The sequence below is a fragment of the Magnolia sinica genome, chromosome 15, assembly GCF_029962835.1.
Source record: "Magnolia sinica isolate HGM2019 chromosome 15, MsV1, whole genome shotgun sequence".
Taxonomy (NCBI): Eukaryota; Viridiplantae; Streptophyta; class Magnoliopsida; order Magnoliales; family Magnoliaceae; genus Magnolia; species Magnolia sinica.
The window spans coordinates 14,891,780-14,917,594 of record NC_080587.1 but is presented as its reverse complement, the minus strand read 5'-3'; the positions used below and the strand labels follow the sequence as shown (position 1 = coordinate 14,917,594).

The following is a 25,815-nucleotide window of genomic DNA, read 5'->3' as shown; positions in this document are numbered from 1 at the left end:
AATCCAGCCCACTCTTCATGGGCCATCTTGCAAAAATCACACCAAATGAATGATCCTGAGAATCTGATCAATTGGATGCAAAATGTACAATCAAGATCTTGTATAGAATAATAGGTCCAACCATCAATCTAAAATCATCCATTTATTTGACCCCACCTTGGATTGCTCATGGATTGAAAGAATCACTAAATCAGGTGAATGTTAAACACCTGGTCTGTGGCTTAGAAAATGGACAGTTATAGCAAAATGGTAAACTTTCGGAAGGTTAGGATCATTTGATGAGCACAATTTTTTGCACAGTAGCCTACAAAGAGTGGCTTGGACGGAAGGGATGGTCTCACATCTCCAAATGCAACTAGTTGCACCATTGGCTTCCAGTCAAGTAGCTGCATATGAATTTCCTCTTAAATTATTCTTGGCATGAATCAATCAAAAGATATGAAAAAGTTATCGGCACGACCATTTGGTGTGTGGTTCTCGTCATACTAGCTGTGTTTGGGAGAACTTCTGATACCTAAACTTTTGGAATTTGCAGGTTGAAGATGTACTCTTTGCTGCTGGGGAGGCTCTATCATTTATGTGGGGTGGGGTGCCTGTAACTGCCGATTTGATACTCAAATCCAATTATTCTTCCCTTTCACTCTCTTCAAAATATCTTACTGGTGATGCGCCCTCATCTTTGCTGAAACATGAGTCTACTGAAGAGAATGAGGCAAGTGACCACCCCCTTGTCATGGTCAGAGACGTGATAACTAAGAAGCTTTTTGATGTACTACTATACAGTACCAGAAAAGAGGAGCGTTGTGCTGGAACTGTCTGGCTATTGTCACTGACAATGTATTGTGGGCATCACCCTAAAATTCAACAACTGCTTCCTGAAATTCAGGTTTGTTGTTGGCTGTGATCGGCTTACATCTGTTGGGTATATTTCATGCTACCTGCTTTCAACTCTTGCTGTCTTTGGATATAGAAATCATAAGTGCACACACACCCACATTTTTTACAATCACAATTATCAAGGGAAATACACGACTCCCTCTCTTTCAAGCATTGAGTTTACTGATTTGAAATTTCAGCTTAAAGGGGTAATTAGATAAATAACCTGACTTGTTTATTATTCATGTTGTTTACATAGATACTGTCATGTAAAGTGTTAATCCTCAATAAAATCTGGATCCCATTACAAATGCATATATGTTGTGAGAGGTGAAATTAATGATCTATATGATCGTAAAAAGTCTACTGTGAATTCTAATTTCAAACAATGTCCTGTACTTCTAACCGCCACTTTGGGGACTTGGAATTGGTTTCACATCTTTCATGGCTTTTGCAGGAAGCCTTTTCTCACCTTCTAGGTGAACAGAATGACCTCACACAGGAGCTAGCATCTCAAGGTATGAGCATTGTTTATGAACTTGGTGACGAATCAATGAAGAGCAACTTGGTAAATGCCCTCGTAGGCACATTAACTGGTTCTGGAAAGAGGAAAAGAGCTGTCAAGGTGCAGTAAATTGATTCCATATTTTTTCTCTGTATTTTTTTCCAATGAAGTTTGCAAGCATTGTGTGCCTTCCGTGCCTTGACACCTGGTGATTCAGACTGTCCGTCGTCTTGTAGGTCCAACTGTTCAGAGATTTCATTGTTCATAGAAAGAACGATTAGAAACAGTAGTCCACATCTCAATACCTTGTATGGATGATGAGGATCTTGGATTGATGGAATCATTTCCACATGGCTTATCCAAGGTGACCTACTAGATAAACATTCTGGATCAGCATGTGGTGAAGCATGATCTGCAAGCAATATTGAGTAGTTACAATAAAAAAAAGTTGGTCAGTAACAAATGGCAGGAATTGCTAGCAAAATTCACATTACATCTTACCTTTCAATAAAATAAAATAAAAATCACACTACATCTTATGGGGAAGGTTTTCTATGTGGAGATTATTATATGCGTCTAATTTGTGTTCTACAGCTCATGGAAGACTCTGAAGTATTTCAAGAGGGAACTATTGGTGAAGGCCTTGGTGGAGGCAAACTTAGCACCTATAAGGAACTTTGCAATCTAGCCAATGAGATGGGGCAACCTGACTTGATATATAAATTTATGGATCTGGCTAATTATCAGGCCTCACTAAATTCCAAGAGGGGTGCTGCTTTTGGATTTTCCAAGATTGCAAAACAAGCAGGGGATGCACTTAAGCCACATCTACGTGTGTTGGTTCCTAGGCTTGTTCGATACCAGTATGACCCTGATAAAAATGTGCAGGTAAAAATCTGCACGTGCTATAAATGTGTTCTTGAGCTTCTAAAGGTACTTGTTTATAGGAGTGGCAATGGTCTGGGCTGGCTCTTTGAGCTTTGGGTCTCAGCATGATATGTGATGATGGGCTTGGGCCTCTAGCAGAGGCCCACGGATTGTGCTCAGGCCTGTGTTTTGCACAATTTTCTATCAAGGCCCAACCTAACCTGAGAATAAGCCTGTTTATGGCATTAATGGGCAGGCTTGGGCCTGAATGGAAGGCCTGATTGCTAAACGGGCTGTGTTTGTGTCTAAATATTGGGCCTGTACTAGATGGACAGGGCTTGGGCTGACCTAGACCTGGCTTGTTGCCCCCTATGTTTCTTTATTCTCATAACTTACCAAGCACATAAAATTTTCTTATTATTCAACTTTCGTGTCACCCAGTATCTGTTAATTGTTTTGAAAGCTTTAGCCTACACACGAGGTGCGAGCCCTTTGAGTTTCAATTTCATGCAGAGCAATTCTAAAAAGATTCGAGGGAATTGAGGGTTTTCTTTACAGCACACATGCCAACGTAGCATACATGTCTGAGATCATGGCCATTCCTCAAGTTCGCCCTAACATGAATTTGCCATGGCCACAAAAAAAGAAAGGTTAGTCCATTCATCGGGTGGAGTCGACATTTATGTTGAATATGAACTATTGGTCATTTTCCCAATGCTCAGTTTTTCCCTTATAAGTTGGCCAACTTGATCATTGGTGTTTTGGGCCAAGGCTTGTCCACAGTGCACCCCACCTCATGAATGGCACGGATCTCATAAACATGGCCATATGGGCACATGTACTGTGAACAAAACCCTCAATCCTCTTCATGTGGTTCTTCTTAAAAGTTCCCTTTCAATGAATCATGATTTATTTTTATTATTTATTTTTAATTTAATCTTCATCACCTTCCATATATTTGAGCCTCTTCCATGGCTGGTTCTAGAACCCAGCTAAAAGATGATGGTTGATATCCAGTAGGCAGCCTAATCAGAAAACTTTTGCCAATCTACCATTTAAAAGCCTACCTCAAATTTCCGGAGAAAGGTTAATACGATGATGATGATGTTAATTGTCGTCCACATATTTCAATACTGCTATGTTTCTTCTGACTCCTAGGCCTTGTTATACTCATAGGATGCAATGGGGCACATCTGGAAGTCACTTGTGGCAGATCCGAAGAAAACCATTGATGAATACTTGGACATCATTATTGAAGATTTATTGTCACAATGTGGGTCAAGGCTTTGGCGTTCGCGTGAGGCTTCTTGTCTTGCCCTTGCAGATATTATTCAAGGGCGAAAATTTAGCCAGGTGATCATTATGTAGTCTTTTCAATTTACTCCACTTTGTCACCCATGCATACTCTATATGTTGTAACTTTCAAATTTATTCTCATCATTCAGGTTTCTAAGTATTTGAAACAAATATGGATGGCAGCTTTTCGAGCTATGGATGACATAAAGGAAACTGTCCGAAATTCGGGTGATAGTTTATGCCGTGCTGTGAGTTCTCTAACAATAAGGCTATGTGATGTATCACTTACTCCAATGTCAGATGCAAGCCAAACAATGGACATTGTTTTGCCTTTCCTGCTGGTTGAGGGCATAGTGAGTAAAGTTGTTAGCATCCAAAAGGCATCTATAAGCATAGTTATGAAGCTCTCCAAGGTTAGTTCTTCTTGGCATTATAAATCTTGTGGTTCAACTTAAAGAATAACTTGGTATCTGGTTACACCTATGCATGTCTTTTTCCCCTTCTTTGAATAGAATCAGACATTTTGTCGCTGGGGATACCTGGGGTTTGCTGGTCTTATTTTGCTTGTTACCCTATGGGGTTTTCAAAGTTAACGTTCTAAGTTTTGTTTCATGTGCATGTGCGTGAGTTTATTTTAATTTGCTTCTCAGCAGTTTCTTTTCTTAACTCTTAACAGTCTCTCTCCATACCATCTGTAAGCAGTGATGTTTCGAGAATTTTTTTTTTTGAGAGATAACTGTAATTTTATTAAAAAGAACCCGCCAAAAGACAAGAAAAGAATACTACCTGACGCTAGGCTAAATACCAAACTGAAAGATTAGTAGACGCAGCTGCTTTAACATAAGGAGCTCATTCCGAAACAACAAATTTCACCAAGTATATGACCTCTTCAACATAGGGATCCTCATCTTGAAAACATCAACTATTTCGGCCTTTCCAGATAAACCGGAAAATCCTCATAGCAACAAGCCTCCAAATGGCCTTTTGAGAATTACCCACTGCAGCTCGATGCCAAACCCATTGGATATGATCAACAAAAATCGACATCACCCAAAGCACATGGAAAAGAGAGATGAAATGATCCCAAACTTTACGCGCGAAGGGGCATTGGATGAAGAGGTGGTCGATCGACTTCACATCACCCATACACATCAAGCATATGTTGGGAAGAACTAGGGATCTCCTTTGAAGGTCATCAATGGTTAGCACTCTTTTCCTTCCTATAAGCCAAAAAAAAAGACGAAATCCTCGGAGGGGCACCATAAGACCAATAGTGGTCCGGAAAGGAAAACGGGGCAGCCGGCTTAGAAATCAAATTACAAAAAGATCGCACCAAAAAGACGCTGGAAAATCATTGAGTCTTCTTCTTGAGGTGAAGGCACGACTACAAACTAATGAGCTCCTCAACCTCGACATTCGTCAAATTTCTTTGGCAAGGGGGAGACCAAGCAATGGACAATCCCTCTATGGAGTAGGAACGATCAACAAGGATGGAGCAATCCGTGGCAATACTAGCAATGCTCGGAAAAGGATCTTATAATGGTCTTTCACCACACCACGTGTCTAACCAAAAGCAAACGTGATCTCCTTTTTCCAAGAGCGAAGGAAATTCCTTGAGGAAACTTATGCTCAGTGGCAACAATTGTCTTCCAAATATGAGAAGCACGGTAGAGAGAGGAAGATTTTATACTCTTACGTCCTACCCATATGAGTTCCGTATTTGGACACAAGAAGCTCTCCAAAGTTTTCCTGCTTCCAACCTGAACCTCCAATGCCACTTTCCAAGTAGGGCATCATTCATAAGACCCAAATCTTTCAGACATGCCCCTCCCTTGCTTAAAGGCTTGTAAATTTTTTCCCTTTTGGGCAAATTAAACTATCTTTTTTCATCAGGTCCTTTCAGAAAGAAATCTCTTGTTAACTTATCAAGTCTATCTAACACTGATTTAGGGCATTTAAAGATGGATATAAAATAGATAGGCATGTTAGAGAAGTCTGTTTTAATAAGAGTCAACTGCCTGCCTACGGAGAGATAGCGGCCCTTCCAAGAAGACAAACTCCTTTCAATTCTTTCAATGGCCTTGTCCCAAAGGTGCTTCGCTGGCTTCCCTATACAAAGAGGCAAGAATATATGATCTGTTTGGCAATTATATCTTGCATCTTTTTCCACTGCTCTCATGATCACCGGAGCATTGAAATGCTAAAATTTTGGGAAGTGTCTTTCTTGTTAATTTATTGCTTATGCTACAATGCTTTACCATCACAATGGATTTTAAGAGGAAGTGTTCCTAATTAAACCATAATGCACAACTTGAGAGGGGAAGTCCTTGTTATCAAGCAGGGATGATTGCCTTGTAGAGATTTGTACTTGGTTTATTTTTACGATGTCTAAGATTTTGGTGGGTTCCTAAAAAATGCATGCGCAAGTAAGGGGTCTTCCAAATTGAAGCCATGATGATGGCGAGAAAAGAGGCCACAGATCTTCAAATCTTTCAGGGGCCAAGCTAAGTATAATGTTCCAAGAAGGCTACTCAGTTCCGTTGATCAAATGACACTGAAATGCATTGAAATTGGTACATTGGATAGACTATCGAGCTACATTTCCAGTTAGGAGTGCTAAGTTACGAATTATATTGTATTAGGAAAATAGTAAAAGGGTCAAGGTCAAGGTAATAGTGTTAGTACTATTCACATCAATTTTCACTTTGTGAATTTTTAGAAGGTCTGGATGACATATTTTTCATGTTTGTTTATCTCTGTTTATCCCAAAGCACTTAATTTCTATTGCTTTTGTTATGTTTTACTTGATTGTGGCAATTGGAAGCTATTCAAGGCTTTTGAATTGCATCACTGATGGACAGTTCATTATCCATTAATCTCTCTAGTCAAGGGGATCATCAATTTGAACCCTTGTTTTCTTCCTTGCTGTTCTTTTGTCCCTCCATCATGAGTCTACTTAACAACCATTATTTTGTCTTCTTTGAATGAGATACAATAGAGTAGCTCCATTTCCTTGCAAAATTTCAAGTTCATTGAGTGTTTCTTACCATTTTTATCATACATTTTATTGTTATTAAGGAGTTCTATCCCTGATTCTCATTACTCAAACTAAACAAATTTACTTATTGATCCAGGGCGCTGGCATTGCAATTCGGCCACATTTGCCTGATCTTGTTTGTTGCATGCTAGAGAGTTTATCAAGCTTGGAAGACCAGAGGCTCAACTATGTTGAGGTTTAGCAGCATTAACTGAACATCTATTTTTATTTTAATATTAAATTTCCTTTTGAAAAAGTTGCTAGCATGTCATCTGATTTCTTATTGGATATCAAGACCAATGTTTTAAATATCCATGATATCAGCCGATATATACCACGATATATCTTGTATCCCACCTACGGGATACGAAACACATAGGTAGTGCTGATATATCCCACATGTTCAACCTAGTGAACATTTTCAATTTTCGATCCTTTTTTTGCTAAAATTATGCTAAATAAGTGTCAAATAGTTAAAATCTATTGGTTCTTCATGTTTTGCATGAAAAATCATGGAGTCGTAACTTTGATTTCGATATCCATTTGTTCTTCATGTTCTCCATGTTTTTTTTTTTTCCGAAATTTTCCTTCAACCAGCTATCAATTGAGACTAATTTCAAAGTATTTAGGAGTATTTGATGAAATGATCATCACATACATTCTAATTTTGAAATTTGAGTGTAGATGGTCTGCATTGGGAAAAAATGGGGAAATTCAAAATGTCCCCAATTTCTCCCAAATTGATTGCCATGTTGCACTCCAAACATGAAATCGAGCATGTATGAGGGCTAATCTACTGATTTGTTAAGTCTTGGTCAATTTTCAAAAAATAAAAATATTTTTTAATTAAAAATTAATAAAAATATTAAAATATTATCTTTTTTCAAAATTTTCCTTCAACCAGCTTTCAATTGAAACTAATTTTGAAGTATTTAGGAGTGTTTGATGAAATGATCATCACATACACTCTAAATGTCATGTATTCAATTTGAATATAGTTGCATTAGTTCAGTTGGACAACCCCTAACTTAGGACCTTATGCAAAGGAAACCTATTATGTGCACTCCTTTTTTGAGATATTATGATTTAAAAGTGTGTATTAAGGTCTTTTTTAACAATCCCTAAAGTTATTGAAAATTTCAACCATTTTCCCGATGTTTCCCCGTGTTTCCCAAAAAGTGCGATAAATTACCCGATACAAATGATATATTCGATGCAATAACTGATACATATCTGTATCCCAAGGATGCAATACGTAATGCGATACCGATATTTCGAACATTGATCAAGAACCCCTTTTTTTCATCTTAAAGAATCATCTAGAATCACCAATTTTTGCACTTTATGTTGTGTAAGTGTAACAATTCTTGCTCTTTTTTCTGTGAAAACTAGCTGCATGCGGTAAATGTTGGCATTCGCACGGAGAAGCTAGAAAATTTACGAATTGCAGTTGCGAAAGACTCCCCAATGTGGGAAACTCTTGATCTATGCCTGAAAGTTGTTGATACCCAATCATTGGACCTTTTGGTTCCTCGTCTTGCTCAGCTGGTTCGTTCTGGGGTTGGCCTAAATACAAGGTACGCTTCCATGCTAAATTCACATGCAATTTTTTCATTTTTGACCACCTGATTTGTTGCATAACAACTGTTAGTGATTGATTTTGTGTAACACAAAGTCATGCATTTTTCGCTGCTATAGCCTATACTACATTAATCAGATCGAAACCTGTATCATGTACTCTAATGAAAATGGGGCCCACCATGGATCTGTCTTGCATCCAACCATTCTAACATGGTTTCCCTATAATGAAATGGCATGCCCCCAAAATCATGCCGAACCAACCATCAAGTGGGCCATCATGGGAATTTCAAGGTTTTAGGGTGTTTGCCAACCCCTATTAATTGGGGATAAGGCTTAGATCATGATGAGGAGGGTGTCTATTGCTTTCTACCATGTGGCCCACATGATGATTAGATCGGAATGATTTTTTGGGTCATCTTTTTTTGGTGACAGGCAACCCTGTTGGATAGATTGGATGTCATACATACACCGTGGTGGGCCCCAAATGTAGCTAGTTGCATAATTTTTCATCTACAACTAGTTGCATGTGAGACCTTCCCATATGTTTGTCAGCATGCATGCTCACACGTACTTATGTATGAATGCATGGGCTTCCCATGTAGCGTTGCAAATTTTCTCATTAATAACTATTCGCATGTGAGACCTTCCCATATACGTATTTAAACATGGATGCATGCATGCATGCATATTTTTATATGTACATGTAGCTAGTCGCAGATTTTTTCAACAACAATTATTTGCATGTGAGACTTCCCATCTGTATTTATGCTGCATGCATGTAAAAGTATATGCATATATACAAACATGCACGTTGGTGCCAATCCGAATTTAGAGTTACTCAGCTCAACTTTAATTGATTCCTTCAATTGCAACTGCAGGAAAATAGACAACCAAAAAATTGATTGGTGAAAAACCATACACCAACTATACTGACAGACAAAATCTAATCAGTATATATGAAATTGATATGCATTTTATAATTGGATTTGGTTCTAAGCACTTATTTTGATAACAGCACTCTCGAAGAAAAATAATCAGTTTTTTGACTCCCAAGTCTTTCTATTGTTGTAAATAAACCTCCAAGAAAGTCATCAAGATCGCACAGAATGGAACTCACTTTCCTCTTGTTTTAGAGACAGTGTGGCCTTGAGAGACCCCCTAATCCTGAAAGGAAGTATCTTGTTGCTATTTCTCTTTTAGAAGCTTCACTGGGCCAATCTTAACCGAGTTTTGAACAACCTAATATCCTTAGGGAGTTTCCAAAGCTCACATTACCAACCACCTTACTATTCATACCACAGAGCCACAGTTCACATTAATATTTGGCATGCTTATTTTGATTAATCATTCTGATTTGATCATACTCGTTACCTAAAATTGAACTCCAACCATTAAAAGAGGAGTCCACCGCGTAATGATTAGTGTAGTCATTTTTTTAATGGATCACATAATTTATTGAAAGGAGCAAATGATGTGATAAAGAGTTCCCTTACAACAAGAACACCCTGTTAACACCTTCTCTTCCTAAAAAGAAGAATCATTTCATCAGCAAGATTACTATGTATGCAAACGAAGAATTGCAGCTTTTATGTAGTCAATTATGAATAATATGCTATGCTTCTTCCCAAAATTCTACCATCAGATCTTTATCTGTCCTTTGCCACTTCATTACCTGTAAATTTAGTAGTACGAATGGAGATTGCCAGCAAATAATTTTTTACCATTGTTATTTTATTTTATTTTTTTCCAGTTGCTAACCAAGGACAAAATTTTACATCTAAAATTCCTCCTTTTGTGCATCATTCTTGTTACAGGGTCGGAGTTGCCAGCTTCATTAGCTTACTAGTTCAGAAACTTGGTGCTGACATCAAACCATTTACAGCCATGCTGTCGAAGCTCCTGTTCTCTGCCGTTCAGGATGAAAAGAGTGGTGCTGCAAAACGAGCCTTTGCTGCTGCTTGTGCAATCATATTAAAGTATGCAGGCTCCTCTCAGGCTCAAAAATTGATTGAAGACACCACTGCCTTGCATACAGGGGACAGAAATGCTCAGATTTCTTGTGCAACTTTGCTGAAGAACTATTCACATATTGCAGCAGATGTTGTGAATGGATACTATGCCATAACTATTCCTGTCACTTTTGTGGCAAGGTATGAAATGGATACTATGCCATAACTCCTTTTAATCTCTTTTTATTTGGTGCCTGACATTCTTCATAATTCTCAATTATGGGTAGTATTTTTTGCAATTTCATATCCAAGAAAACATCCCAATCAGAATTTGTGCGCCTAACAGGAACCTGTATGACATTGTGAAATTTTGTCCCATAAATTATTCATTATCCAAATGGTGAATTGGATTTTGAGAAGAGAATGCTAACGGGATTGATGCCAAAAAGATTGTGGGTTCTTCATAGCATGTGCCCATGCCAAGTGTGAAATGTGTGCCATTTATTAGGTGGGGCTGGCCATGAAAATGCTGTCAAAAAAGCTAGGCTGGTCCACTTACCAAGTGTTTCATGTGTGTATTTGAAAAATGAAAACTAACATATTTCACGAAGCCCACCTGTTCACAAGCCCTATTTCTCACTAAGGGCTTGTTATGTTTGGCACCACACGAATAGCACATGTTTGCATATGTGCCGTCAAGAAACCTGATGTGCCCTTTGTCCATTTGTCCTTGGCTTTTCTCTTTTGAGAATCATACTTCCTTTCTACTTCTGGTGGGGGTTTTCCTTCGAGATTGTCATGGCACCGGGATCTCTTTTCATAGACATTGATCTTAGTAGATGTGCTTTTTCCCAGATAATCAATCAGCTTTGAGTAATTTTTGTCGGACTGTATCCCATGTTATAGCTATATTTTACATACATGTATCATTGATTCTTGTGCAGATTTGAGGATGATAAGGATGTTGCTACCCTCTTTGAGGAGTTGTGGGAAGAAAACACAAGTGGTGAAAGAGTCACCCTTCAATTATATTTGGCTGAAATAGTTTCTCTTTTAAGTGATGGCATTATGTCATCATCATGGTCTAGTAAGAAAAAGGTCAGGCCAGGCTTTGCTAATAATAATTTACCTATAGAGGATTTTTTATTTTATTTATTTTTTTTCACGCGTCAGTATTTTATACCGTCTGTCTATGTTTTTGTCTCAATTATTCCCTGTTAAGGAAATTTTGATGGGTCAATGTCGATGGTGTTCCTAAAATGGTATTCACTTTCCATATTTAATTGCAGTCAGCCAAAGCAATCAGAAAGTTGAGTGAAGTTTTAGGCGAATCCCTCTCTTCTTCTCATCGCGATTTGCTCCAATGTCTTTTGAAAGAACTACCTGGGCGTTTATGGGAGGTATGTATATGATATTTATGCACTTGATAAAAGAAGATGTTTATACTTGAAAGCAGCTGTTCCCAAATAGCTGGGACAAGGCTGCTATGATGATGATGATGATGATGATGTTTTATAACTGGGTCAACATGCAAGATATGCCAAACACCTAAGCTTGCATTTAGAGTTGGTAAGCCCCAGCCTATCTTCATGTCTGTTAAGGGTGGCAAAGGACTGGGTGGCTCACCTGACCCAGCTTTGGGCTGGACATGGATCTACTACCTTGGCCTGTGGCTTGTGACTCGCATGCATGGACTGATCAATTTTTGGTCAGGCTTAGACCAAGTCATTTTAGTCCGATCTAACTTTATATTTGAATGTGTTATATCTTACAAATATGCCATTCCAATCCTCGGTTAGGCAACCCATCCATCTCGAATTTAGACCATTGGTTTTTTTTTCCCTCTAAAACGTCTATTTCTTTGTGCATGTGTGGTAAGGAGCATTCTAGTGGGAAATAGGGAATTGATCAACTTTTGGGCCGTGTTGGGTTCGTCCTGGGCCCAACCAATTTCTTTTGGTATCAGGCTTGGGCCATGCTTGGGCCTTGGGTCTTAAGTGTTGGGCTAGGCCCTGCCCAAATCCGGCCCATTGCCACTACTATTGTCTATGTATATGAATAATAATAACAATAATATTAGTACTAGCAATAGTAATTATTTGTTACTACTACTACTACTACTGCACCAAATTGACATCATTTAGTTATTTCGAGAACTAGCCGTATGAATACTCATGCTAGATGTGACGTGGTTACTAGTTTGTCTAAATTGTTTCCACTATTTACAGGGAAAAGATACTATTTTATATGCAATAGCTGCAATTTGCACATCATGCCACAAAGCAATTTCTGTTGAAGATCCTACCATTCCAAATACTGTGTTGAGTGCGATATCTTCTGCATGCAACAAAAAAGCAAAGTCCTACCGTGAAGCAGCTTTCTCCTGTCTCCAACAGGTAATGAATGCAAACTTCCCCAAATGCATTCTTCTTCTTTAGTTTGTCAAACATATAAGTTTTTCAGTAATAGGAAGCTTGCACACTGGTTTTCCATTTACCTCTTCTACAGTGCATTTATTTCCTAGTTCTTGCCATTTCTTGAGAACTGTCTTTTTTTTTTAATTTTTTTTATTTTAATGCTCAACCTTTGGACAGTCAATGTCTTTTCTATTTTGTTTTTTAGCAAAATAGAAAATAGCCTACTTAATAAAAGCAAATAGTCCAATATCTTCTTCTTCTTTTTTGAAAGATGTTGCAATATTATTAAGAAGGACGAAGCCTAAAAGGAGAATAACTAAAAGACAAAGGAAAAGAAAGAAAACAAAATAAGAAAAATAAAAATAGGAATCAGAAGACAAAAGAAATAGGAAAAAACAAAAGGAAAACAAAAATTCAATGGATGCTCAGCCCCACCAGCCCAAACAATACGAACAACTTAGGGAGCCCACCCCCTTAAATACAAATCAACCCGATTACGGACCCCGACTGCAGAACCTAATAGATTGCAGAAGCAATGATTGTTTGTTTCAGTCCAAATGGACCACAAAAGAGCGAGCAAAGCAAGCCTCCATCTAGAAGAACCAAGCGAGCTCCCCACCTCAATATGACACCAAGATCAGAATAATCCTTTGATCAAACTTGGCATAACCCAGCTCACATTTGCATATTAGAGAATGCCTGACCAAACCACCTGGGAGAAAGGGCAATGGATGAAGAGTTGGTCAACTGACTCCTTAGCACCCAGATATAGGGAAAAAGCATTCGGAAGCACCATAGATCTTTTACACAAGTTATCAATCATGAGAATCTTGTTTCTCCCTACCAGCCAAGTAAATGTCACCACTTTTGGTGGAGCTCCATAGGACCAAAGGAGAGCATGTGGCTCTTGAAACTTCCAAGCTCGGCCTAGGACAACACCAAGTAAAAGGAGCGCACCAAGAAAACTCCAAACTTGCTGAAGAGCTACATGAGGGAATCCTTCAATCTCAGAGCAAGAGAAATCTCCTGCAAGCGAGTCAAAAGGCCCACCAGATCCTCGAACTTGGAATCGCTCAGCTCCCGACGGTAGGGTGGAATCCATACTCCCCTTGAAACCTTAGTAGAAAAACAACTAGCAACATAAATATCGGTTATAGGACAGAGGTTAGCTAGGGCAAGGAAGGACAAGCGAAGAGGAGAATCTCCACACTACACATCCTCCTAGAACCTAACCCTAGACCCCTCCCCAATAGCAAAACTAAAAACCCTCAAATAGCTACGGGGCAACTCGAGCCACTGACTTCCACAAGAATGGAGCCCTATACAAGGATGAATCACCTTTGCCAAATAAGCAAATAGAATTTCCTGGTGGAAACACTACCTTGCCAAAGAAGTCCCTTCGGAGTCTGTTAATCCAAGCCAAAATTGACTCAGGGCATTGAAACATAAACAAGAAAGGGACAAGGAAATTAGAGAGGGAGGGCTTAATGAGGGTAATCCTACTGCCTAGGGATAAAAGATTTCTTTTCCTAGGAGAAAGCTTCCTCTCCATTCTCTCTACCACTCTGTCCCATAGATGTGGAGTCAGCTTTACCCAATATCTTCTGCGCAAGAAGAAAATGAAATCTTACCGAGGAGAAGTTTTTCTTTTCTGTTTGTGATAGTCATGCATAAATCATGAAGCTTGTATATTTCTTCTTTTGGACCTTTGACATAAAAGCATACTTTACTGAGTTGGGGGTGAGCATTAGTTTGAGTGAGGTTCTTATAGTGTAACTACATACACTCAATGTTTTAAATATCGACGATATTGGCCGATATATCCCACGATATATCCTGTATCCCACTCGTGCGATACGAAACACATGGGTAGTGTCGATATATCCCACATGTTTGATCCGGTAAGCATTGATGCAGGATATGGAATTAAATATGATATGCAAGATTTCAAGCTTTAGATCATACCAATTTCTAAACAATTACAAAAATCCACGTCTCACATACAATCAAACATTCAACAAGGGGAATCTACGGGGGTCCAAGCCTACATGAGTTAGGGCTGGATCAGATAAAATTATAAACTAAACAATGCCCAAAGGAGTGTAATATTCATCCATCCTTGCAAAGGATTGCTCTCCAATTTAAGAGATTCACTATGTTTCGATTCGGGGGAAAATCTAGTGTTTGTAAAAGTTGAAAAACTTGGAATTTGAGATTATCTAGGGTTAGGGTTAGGGAATTTAAGGTGAGAGAGAGAGGAAAACAAAAGAAATACGGAACCTGAGATGTTTTCTGCATGTGGACAGCAGGCCAACCTGGGCGCACGTCCGTGACTGCCTGACCGCACGTGTGTGGGGCCCATGAAACTGAAAAAGGCCACCTAGGGCTTGGTCGTCCAGGGGAGGCCCACTCTCACACCAAGTTTCGTGACAATCTGCCGCCCGGTGTGTGCGTGATGCTCCGCCGAAGTTTCAGCCCCTCTGGTGGGCCAGAATCTGAAAATCTGCTGTGGAGGGAAACTTGGGCAACAAGAAAGGTGAATCTAAAGACGGGAGGGTTGTGGAAGATGGTGGATGCGGGGTGGAGGAGGTGGGGACGATTTGGGATGGTTGTGGCTTCGCATCACGGTAGTTAGCCCTTCGAGGAGGGAGGGTTTCGCACCCAATTAGCTTCTTCAACTCGGAGGGATAGAGAGGAGGAAAAAACGTAAAATTTTATTCATAAACTTCAATGAAAAAATACCTACATGGGGTTTCCTATTTATAAGAAAAACCCTAAACCCTGAAAGTCGCGCCATGTGCGCACACTAATACTTAGAGACGAAGTAACAAAAATAACAAGTAATCAACGCAATCAAAACCGTTCATGATGTTTCTAATAACGATAATAACCAAGACTCAAAATCCTAGATCATCTAGGGCAGTGGGCTACGATCATGAGATCCAATAGATGAATCCACATGATGATCGGGTCCACTCCAATGCTTCATAGTACAGCCCCCTAACTAAGAGATCCTCCATAGATGTTGTCGTTGATCCAGATCGACAGTGGGGCCTTCCTCCTCCTTGAGTATGTGCATAGGGTGGGGGGCGTGCGTGTGCGCATGATGTCCCCATCAAGCATTTTCAATTTCCGATCCTTTTTTTTTTTTGTTAAAATTATGTTCAGTGTAAAATGGTTACAAATCCATTGGTTTTTCATGTTTTGCATGAAAAATCATGGAGTTGGAGCTTTGATTTCGATATCCATTGGTTCTTCATGTTCTCCATATTTTTTTTTTCGAAAATTTCCTTCAACCAACTGTCAATTGAGATTAATTTCAAAATATTTAGGAGTATTTGTTGAAATGATCATCACATACACTCTAATTTCCAAATTCTCCCAAATTGCTTGCAATGTTGCACTCCAAACATGAAATCAAGCATGTATGAGGGCTGATCTACTAATTTGTTAAGTTGTGGTCAATTTTCAAAAAATTTAAAAAATTAATTAAAAAATTATTAAAATATTAATCTTTCGAATTTTCCCTTCAACTAGTTGTGAATTGAGACTAATTTAGAAGTATTTAGGAGTGTTTGATGAAATGATGATCACATATACTCTAAATGTTATGCATTCAATTTGAATATGGATGCATTAGTTCAGTTAGACAATGCATAGCTTAGGACCCTATTCAAAGAAAATCTAGTATGTGCACTTTTTTTTTTTTTGAGATGTTATGATTTAAAAGTGTGTATTAAGGCCTTTTTTAACAATCCCTGCAGTTTCATTGAAAAATTCAACCATTTTCCCAGTGTTTTCCCAAGTTTTCCAAAAAGTGCGATAAATTATCCGATACAAACAATATATCCCGTGCGATAACCGATACGTATCTGTATCCCAAGGATGTGATACCTAATGCGATACCGATATTTCAAACACTACTTACACTTTGATCTTAATGCTTTCGTGTAATAAGTATATGTTTTGTGTTATAGAAACGTTTGCTTATATGATAGTGGTTATCATTTCTATTCTTGTTTTCCTTTGGGGCCTATTTGGATTGCCCAGAATGTGGAAAGGACATGAAAAAGTCAATGATTATCCGATGATTATTTCTCTTAGCATTATGCTGTCATGCTTTCCACTTTTAGGGGGTTGTTTGTTTACACTACAAAAGAACTCAGATTCATTATATAACATTTACCTTGTATCTAGGGTTGTACATGAACCAAGCTAGCTCAAAAAGCTCGCTCGACTCGGCTCGATCTAGCTTGGCTTGAATTGGCTTGAACAACGACTCGAGGCAAGCCAAGCTTTATGTAACCCAGCTTGCTTTGAAAACAAGCTGAGTTCGATCATAGTGGATCTTGACTTGACTCGAACTTGGCTCGACTCAAATATATATATATATATATATATATATATATATATATATATGTATATATAAAATTTAAAACTTAAACCCTACCAGTCCGTCCCTTCCTTACCCAACTCGTCAGGCCCGAGCTCCACAGTCTCTCTCTCTCTCTCTCAGCACCAACAACAAGGTACCTGTATGGCTTTATTTAATATTTTATATATATTATTAATTGAATATTTGATTTGGAAGTTGGGTCGGGTGGCTGGGTTGAGTCGGGTGCAGGTTGGGTGCTGGGATGGGTCGGGTTGTGAGCAGGCTCGACTCGATCCACTAGCTCGCCTTGACATCGACTTGAAAGGTTTGGCAAACAAGCCAAGCTCCAATGGTAAGCTCGAGGCTGAGCTCGAGCTCGAACTCGAGGAGAGCACGGACGAGTCAAGCCAATCTTGGCTTACCTCAACTCGACTTAGCTCGATGTACAACCCTACTTGTATCTCGCACTCATGGTATAAAATAAACGGTTATGTAACGGTCGCAGTCATTATGTAATAGTCATGGTGGGCAGTGTTCAAATTATTGGCGATATTATCGAAATATCGCCGATAATATCGGTGTCGCCGGTGCAGCGACACCGAAACCCCATTATTTTGTTTCCCTTCCAGGTTTCGCCGAAATCTCGCCGATATTATCGGTATTTTCAAAAGGGCGCCGATATTTCGCTGTTCCCACCAACCATGGGTGAGAACTGTAGCTAACAACCCCCTTTTATCGATAAAAGGGTTGGTTGTCGGTGAGAAAATCACAAAAAAATAAGAAATACCTGTTTTTTGGCTCGGATTTGGAGGAAGACACGAATTCAGCTGCTGTTGAGTGCAGATCGGCATTTCAAAATTTCCTTTTTTTTTCATCCAAAAATCCTCTGCAACGTCTCGATTCCGCCAGCGGGCTGAGATCTTGTTCGAAATTAGAGGTTTTTATTATTATTTGGGATGAGGGAGAGGGATTTTCAGGTTGAAAATCCGGAGAAATTGGTGGGAATTTTGAAAATTTTGAAAGGGGAGAGGGATTTGGGCGTTTTTATCGCAATTTGGGGATCGGGCGGTGTGAATGGCATTGCGTACGTGGTTACTCAGTACGCTCTTATCGTACGAGTACACTCTGTTGGGCCCACAGAGAATGTATCTGGTGTATCCACGCGGTCCATCTGTTTTTCCATATTATTTTAGGGGTTGAGACCAAAAATTAAGCATACCAAACGATCAAGTGGACCACACCATTGGAAATAGTTTGAATAATGACTTCCACTGTTATAACTTTTCTAGGGCCCACTGTGATGTTTATTTCTCATCCAACCTATTCATAAGATCACACAGACATGGATGTAGGGAAAAAACAAATAGAAGTTTGATCCAAAACTTTTGTGGTCCCCAAGATATTTTCAACGGTAAATGTTCAATTCATACTGTTTCCTATGGTGTGGTCTACTTGAGGTTTGGATATACTTCGTTTTTAGGCCCAAGACCTAAAATTATCTTTTAAAATGGATGGAAGGAGTGGATAAAATACATAAATCACGATGGACCCCACAGGGGAGCTTTGACGGTGCAACTCACTTGGTTGCATCACTTTGACGGGGTTCAAAAGACCCCACCACGACCGGTGCAGGTCGGTGCTCCGTGGGCCCCACCATGATGCATTTGTTGTATCCATGCTATCCATTAATTTTAAAATATTATTTTAGAGCTTTATCCAAAAAATGAGTTAGATCTAAAACTCAGGTGGACCACACCACGGGAAAATAGTAGTGATTGGATATCCACCATTTAAATCCTCCTCAGGCCCACTGTACTGTTTATTTGACATCCAATCTGTTAATTAGCTTATAAAGACTCAGATGAAGGGAAACAAAGATCAGCTTGATCCAAAACTTTTATCGTCCCAAAAAGCTTTTAATGGTCTACATTCATTCAACACTGTTTCTTGTAATGTGGTCCAATTGAGATTGTGATATGCCTCTTTTTTTTTTTTCTCATATCATAAAATTATCTATAAAAATAGATGGACGACATGGATGAAACACATACCTTGTGGTGGGGCCCACAGAGCACGACAGGGGAGTAGCCAAATCCCTTTCCGCAGCGCGTGGACCAGGGACGCGGATTTACTGCGGAAGCCTTTGCCACTGTTCCTGCGTTGCAAGCTCAGGTGGGGCCCACTGTGATGGTTGTGAGAAATCCTCTCCGTCCATCCGTTTTGTGATTTCATTTTAGTACTTGTTTTAAAAAATGAAAGGTATCCAAAGCTCAAGCGAGCCGTACTAAAGGAAAATGTGGTTTGGGAAAATCTCCAGTACCAGTAGATCATAACCATCCAATCTGGTTGCTCCATCTGATGATGATGGGCCATCTTAGATTGCTTTATATTACTTTTAAGCCCTATACTATTTTTGCACCATTAAAAAAATTTGTAGCTACTCATCCTTACCACATGTAGCACTAATGTAAAACTATCCTGACCATTCAAATTAAATCCTGCTGTAGATGCAGCATGTGTCAAAATGACACAGGTCGAGTAATCCAATCAGCTCAATTAATGGTTATTAAATAAATGGTTGGATCGTCTGAACAAAAGATGGTTAGTATTATGTAAGTGGCCCCACTTCATTTTGACCGTTCTAAATGTTAACTTGAGGAAACATATTAAGACAAAAGCTTTGATACTTTGACTGAGCGTGATGGTTGATACACATGCATTCAGAAATTGCACACGTGGCATACACCAAATGAAACTGTCCAAATCATGTTTCTCAGTTTAGATGTACCGTGAACAAAAATTGAAAATCATGTGATCATCTGACTAACAGATTGGTGGACATATATTGGATGGTTAAAAATGAAAGGTATCTTAATAGTCCTGCTTCCACGAACAAGTATCCATAAATCAGAGGTCAGGATGGAAACTTATTATTGTAAGCTTGCATTTGTATTATATAAACTCATTTTGATTACTATTTGAGTAATTTCTTACGACAATGCATGCCTTTTAGCCCCCATTAAATGGAAACTTATTATTTAATGCATTTTTTTTTACAATTTTTTCATTCATGAATATGTAAATATGTGTATTTAGGCATGTCTTGAAGTTTCACTGAAAAATTCCACCATTTTCTCCATGTTTCCCCCTTTTTCCCTGCATTTTCGGTTATCGGTGATATTATCGGCGATAATGATATTATATCGTTATCTCTGGCCAGCGAAACTTGTAGCGACACCGACAACTCGAACTTTGATGGTGGGTACCGTTCTGCTTTATGGGTATATAACGGCCATTATAGAAAAATGGCCCATAAAGGTTGTTACAACCAGTGTTCGAAATATCGATACTATCGGTCGATATTATCGGTATTGCAGCCCAGCGATACGAAACCCTTCTGAAGAGACTAAAAAATTGAAAAAATTTACAAAATACTTTGTATCGATCAATATATTGATAAATATTGCCAAATATCGTTCGATATCGCTTAATATCGTCCTAAATATCATGCAATATCAACGATACTATCATTTTATCGGGATTTTATTTATTTTTTCAATAAATTTGGTGTAACAACAACTGCTGGGCTAATATAGCCAACTTTGGGATTTTGGGACAACATCATTATCTAGAAAAAAAAAATAAAATAAATAAATAAACGAAAAAAAAAAGAAGGAAAAAAAGAAAATCTTTCAACAGGTAGATTTCGATACCTGTAGAGGAGATCCCTGATCGAAGATGCGTTTGATGGGCCATTCAAATCGAAGCTTTAGGTTAGCGCAAACAAAATCTTTGATTTGGGAGGTGAAATTCGATAAATTCTAAGAATTCCTCGACAAAATCCGATTTTTTTTTTAAAGATTTGGGAGAGACTTTAGGGTTCCGGAATGTCGGAACCCTCTTTGCTTCGAAAAAAAGGGCCTCAAGCCCCTTTTACGGGAAGTGGATGGGCTGGTGTACCGCACACCACGGACTTGGATGGTGTGTTGACGTCACCAAGTTCTATGGGTCCCATCATGAGGTATATGTTATATCCAAATTGTTAGTCCATTTGGAGTACTCGTCGTAAGGCTTGAGCCGAAAAATAAGACAGATCCAAAGATCAAGTGGAACACATTGAAAAAGGCAATGAGAGATTGAACATTTACCATTGAAACCCTTTTGGGGTCATAGAAGTTTTGGATCAATATGATATTTGTTTTTCCTCTCCATCCAGGTCTTCGCGACCTCGTGAACAGATTGGATGGAAAATAAACGTCATGGTGGGCCCTACAAATATTTTAATAGTGAGAATCATTGTCCCATTGTTATTTGTGGTGTGGTCTAGTTGAGCTTTGGATATGACTCATTTTTGGGCTCATGATCCAAAAATGATCTCTCCAAATGGATGAAAGGTGTGGATATAATAAATACATTATTGTGGGGCCCATGTAACTTTAATCTCCTTTTTAACTGTTTGTACAACCTGAGCTCGAGGAGCGTCAGCGCTCATCTTTGCACGACACGTACCCACACTAGCCAGGTCGCTGGTGTGTGGTACAGCAGCCAATCCACACTATCCATCCATTTTTAGAGGTCATTTTAGGGCAGCCCAAAAATGAGACAGATGTAGGGCTCAAGTGTACCACACTACAGGAAACCGTGATGGCATTGATATCCACTATTAAAGCTTCGTAGGGTCCACCGTGAGGTTTATTTGCCATCCAATCCATTCATAAGGTTTGACAAGCCTAGATGGGAAAACATAAATATTAACTTGATCCAAAAATTTTGTAGCCCCGAAAAAATTAATGGAAGTCATTCAATGACCACTATTTTGTGTGGTGTGGTCCACTTTAGATTTGGATCTGCCTTCTTTTTTGGTCCATGCCCTAAAATGATATGTTAAAATGAATTAACGGTATTGATACACCATCTTATGTCGAGGTAGCCCCATGGTTGGGGTCCCATCCAAGACGTTGGTTGCTTGGATTTGACCAAACAAATTGCGTATGTGAGTAAAATTTTAGGGCCCACCTCAATGTATATACTGCAAACAATGCCGTCCACCTGTGTGGACTGTTTATTTTATGACATTGTCCCAAAAATGAAACAGATACAAGTTTCAAGTGAACCACACTATAAGAAGTGGTCATTGATCCCCCACCATTGAAAACTTCATTGGGTCCACTGCGACCGTCCAACCTGTTGATAAGTTAACACAGACTTGGATGAAAGGGAAAAAACAAATATCATCTTGATCCAAAAAATTTTGAGGCCCACAAATTTTTTTAATGGTCAATAACCACTATTTCGTGTGGAGTGGTCCACATCTACTTGAAGTTTGTATTTGCCTTGTTTTTTAGGTCAACCCCTAAAATCAGGTTGCAAAACAAATGGACGATGTGGATATGCTGTGCATGCATCCAGGTGGGCCCTATTGTTCTCGACGGTAGCATCAATTGATTAAAGCCTTTTGTGGCTCCAAGAAGTTTTGGACGGTAGCATCAATTCCAACTTTTTTCGCTTGCGTAGTCCATGTAAGTTTGAATGAAGGGAAAAAACAATTATCAGCTTGATCCAAAACTTTTGTGGCCCACTAATGGTCAATCACCATTGTTTCTTATGGTATGGTTCACCTGATTGTTGGATCTGCTTCATTTTTTGGATAATGTCCTAAAATGATATGGAAAAACGGATGCCCGGGGTGGATATTGAATATGCACATCATTGATAGGTATGTTTTCTAATTTCTATTATATCTTTTGCTTTTGAATGCATTGGTTATGTTTTCATATATATCTTTATACATTTATAAAATGTTATGCATCATATTTGAATATATTTACCTTAGTTCAATCAAATAACGCATAACTTAGGACCTTATACAAAGGAAATTTATTATGTGCACTTGTTTTTTGAGATTTTATGATTTAAAAGTGTGAATTAAGGTCTTTTTAAATAATCCCTGAAGTTTCATAAAAAAAATTCAACCATTTTGCCCATGTTTCCCCATGTTTCCCAAAAAGTGCAATAAATTACGTGATACAAACGATATATCCCGTGCGATAACCAATACGTATCTGTATCACAAGGTTGCGATACATTGCGCGATACCGATATTTTGAACACTGGTTACAACCCCGTATCAGTCCATTATGGGGCCGTTATAGTTTATTTTTTATTTTTTATTTTTATTTTTATTTTTTTTATTTTAATGGTTGTAACAATAAACACATCGGTAGTAATCTATTATTGAATGCCTTGCTTGCATTAGAGAAATGTCACTGCAGATAGGACTAATGATTACTTTAGGGACTAATGATTACTTTTTAAATAATCCCTGAAGTTTCATAAAAAAAATTCAACCATTTTGCCCATGTTTCCCCATGTTTCCCAAAAAGTGCAATAAATTACGTGATACAAACGATATATCCCGTGCGATAACCAATACGTATCTGTATCACAAGGTTGCGATACATTGCGCGATACCGATATTTTGAACACTGGTTACAACCCCGTATCAGTCCATTATGGGGCCGTTATAGTTTATTTTTTATTTTTTATTTTTATTTTTATTTTTTTTATTTTAATGGTTGTAACAATAAACACAGCGGTAGTAATCTATTATTGAATGCCTTGCTTGCATTAGAGAAATGTCACTGCAGATAGGACTAATGATTACTTTAGGGACAACCCGTCGGTCTCCTCATGCGGGACCTAGTGGTTAAAAAAGGATGTATGCTTGCATTATGGAAGAAAGCTTATCTTTCCCTCTGCAGCAGGATTACCTCATTAGAGCAACCCTCACTAACTTTCCAGTTTATTCTCTCTCGTTTTCTAAAGATTTTTGCCTTCTTTGAAAACATATGGTGCATCTGTTCACATGACAAGATTGCTTAATAATTCTCTAGATGATTCTTTTCATCTTCCGATGATTGTTGAGTCTCCTATTTAGGACAAGTCACATACAGTTGAAAAGGAGTTGAAGGTTTACTCTCAAAGAAAGACAAGGATGTGGCATCTGTTATTTTAGTCATTAACTACCACTGTTCACCCTTGACTTCTCGTGGTCCTACAACAGATCATGCACCTCTCACACCATTAGCAATTTTCTCTTACAGGTCTTTCTCACCTTTGCTCCATGCATATATGTCATCTCTGTCAGATTTACTCAATGACCCTCAATCGAGTGGTCCTTTTCTTATATAGAAATCATTTTCCCTAATTACAATATATCCCTTAATTAGTATCCCCTAATTACAGCGTAATATCTCCTAATTACAGTAGCATCTAATCCCCTAATTACAACATAATATCTCCTAATTACAACATCTATATCCCCTAATTACAACAGCATCTATATCCCCTAATTACAGCATAATATCACCTAATTATAGCATCTATATCCCCTAATTATAGCAACATCTATATCCCCTAATTACAACAGCATCAATATCCCCTAATTCAGGAAAGATATTTACAGATCTGTTTCCTAAATAATTGTACAATTTATTTATGGTAAGTATGTTGTCTATCCTACTAACATCCCCCCTCAAATTGATGCTGGTCGATCAAGAAGCATCAATTTGCCAACAAGAAACTGATGACGTAGTCGTGTCATAGTTTTGGTGATAACGTTCGCTATCTGAAGGTCGCTTGAGACATGTGGAAGAGAGATAACCCAAGTATCAACAGCTTCCCGAATAGAATGGTAGTCCACCTCAATATGTTTGGTACACTCGTGATAGACAGGATTGGTAGCGATCTAAATAGCACTTATATTATCAGCATGAAGATGAGTGGGAGTAGACTGAGGAAAACCTATTTCAGCAAGTAAGCCACGGAGCCACATAATCTTCGAGCAGGCTACCAACATGGCACGGTACTCGGACTCGATCGAAGATTTGGAAACATGATCCTATTTCTTACTCTTCCAAGAGATAAGTGAATCACCAAAAAACATACACCACCCGGTGACAGACCGGCGAGTATCAGGACATCCTGCCCAGTCAGCATCACTAAAAGCCACAAGACGAAGAGGAGTACCAGTAGAGAAGAACAAGCCATGGTGAGATATCGAATAATTCGGCGGACCGCGGCAAAGTGAAGGTGGCGAGGAGACTGCATAAATTGACTGACTTGCTGGACAGCAAAGGAGATGTCAGGCCATGTAATAGTGAGATAATTGAGACTACCAACTAACTGTCGAAACACCATGGGATCAGGACGGAGATCCCCCTTCTCACGTCGATACTTGACATTCACGTCCAAAGGTGTATCCACGGAAGAGGAGTCCTGCAAACCAGACGAGGAAATCAAGTCCTCCGTGTATTTATGCTGATGCAGGAAAACCCTAGAGGAATCGGACTAAACTTCCAAACCGAGGAAATATCGGAGAGGACTAAGATCCTTCATATGGAATGAATCATGAAGATGCTGCTTGAGTTGATCAATGAGGGCAAAATCAGTCCCAGTGATGACAATGTCGTCGACATAAACCAGAAGAAGAATGATACCAACAGAAGTCGTATGAAGAAATAACAAAGAATCATACTGGATTTGGATGAAAGAAAATCGAAGTAAGGTAGCTCAGAACTTATCAAACCAGGCCCGGGGAGCCTGTTTCAAACCATACAAAGAGCGCTTCAGCTTACACACATTCGACGTCGACGATGAGCAGAGGCCAGGAGAAGGTGTCACGTAAACATCTTCCTGTAAATCACCGTGAAGAAATGCGTTCTTCACATCCATTTGGCAAAGGGACCATCCCTGAGAGGCTGCAATGGCAATAATAGTACGCACAATTGTCATTTTAGCAACAAGAGCAAATGTCTCCTCATAGTCAATCCCGTACTCATGGCGGTTACCAAGGGCAACCAAACGAGCCTTATAACGGTCCACAGACCCATCAGGCTGAAGTTTCATAGAAA

General features: G+C 38.9%; 1 protein-coding gene across 1 annotated transcript in view; it reads left to right on the top strand.

Moving 5' to 3' along the window:
- The window catches only part of LOC131226734 (uncharacterized), a 106,024-nt gene that overhangs the window by 59,754 nt on the left and 20,455 nt on the right, over positions 1–25,815 (top strand). The window contains exons 20-30 of the mRNA XM_058222418.1: positions 536–886; positions 1,334–1,501; positions 1,976–2,269; positions 3,425–3,601; positions 3,694–3,957; positions 6,679–6,777; positions 7,974–8,158; positions 9,977–10,312; positions 11,056–11,209; positions 11,401–11,511; positions 12,340–12,507. Of these exons, the coding sequence (XP_058078401.1) occupies positions 536–886; positions 1,334–1,501; positions 1,976–2,269; positions 3,425–3,601; positions 3,694–3,957; positions 6,679–6,777; positions 7,974–8,158; positions 9,977–10,312; positions 11,056–11,209; positions 11,401–11,511; positions 12,340–12,507 (2,307 nt within the window). The remainder of the gene's footprint in view (positions 1–535; positions 887–1,333; positions 1,502–1,975; positions 2,270–3,424; positions 3,602–3,693; positions 3,958–6,678; positions 6,778–7,973; positions 8,159–9,976; positions 10,313–11,055; positions 11,210–11,400; positions 11,512–12,339; positions 12,508–25,815) is intronic.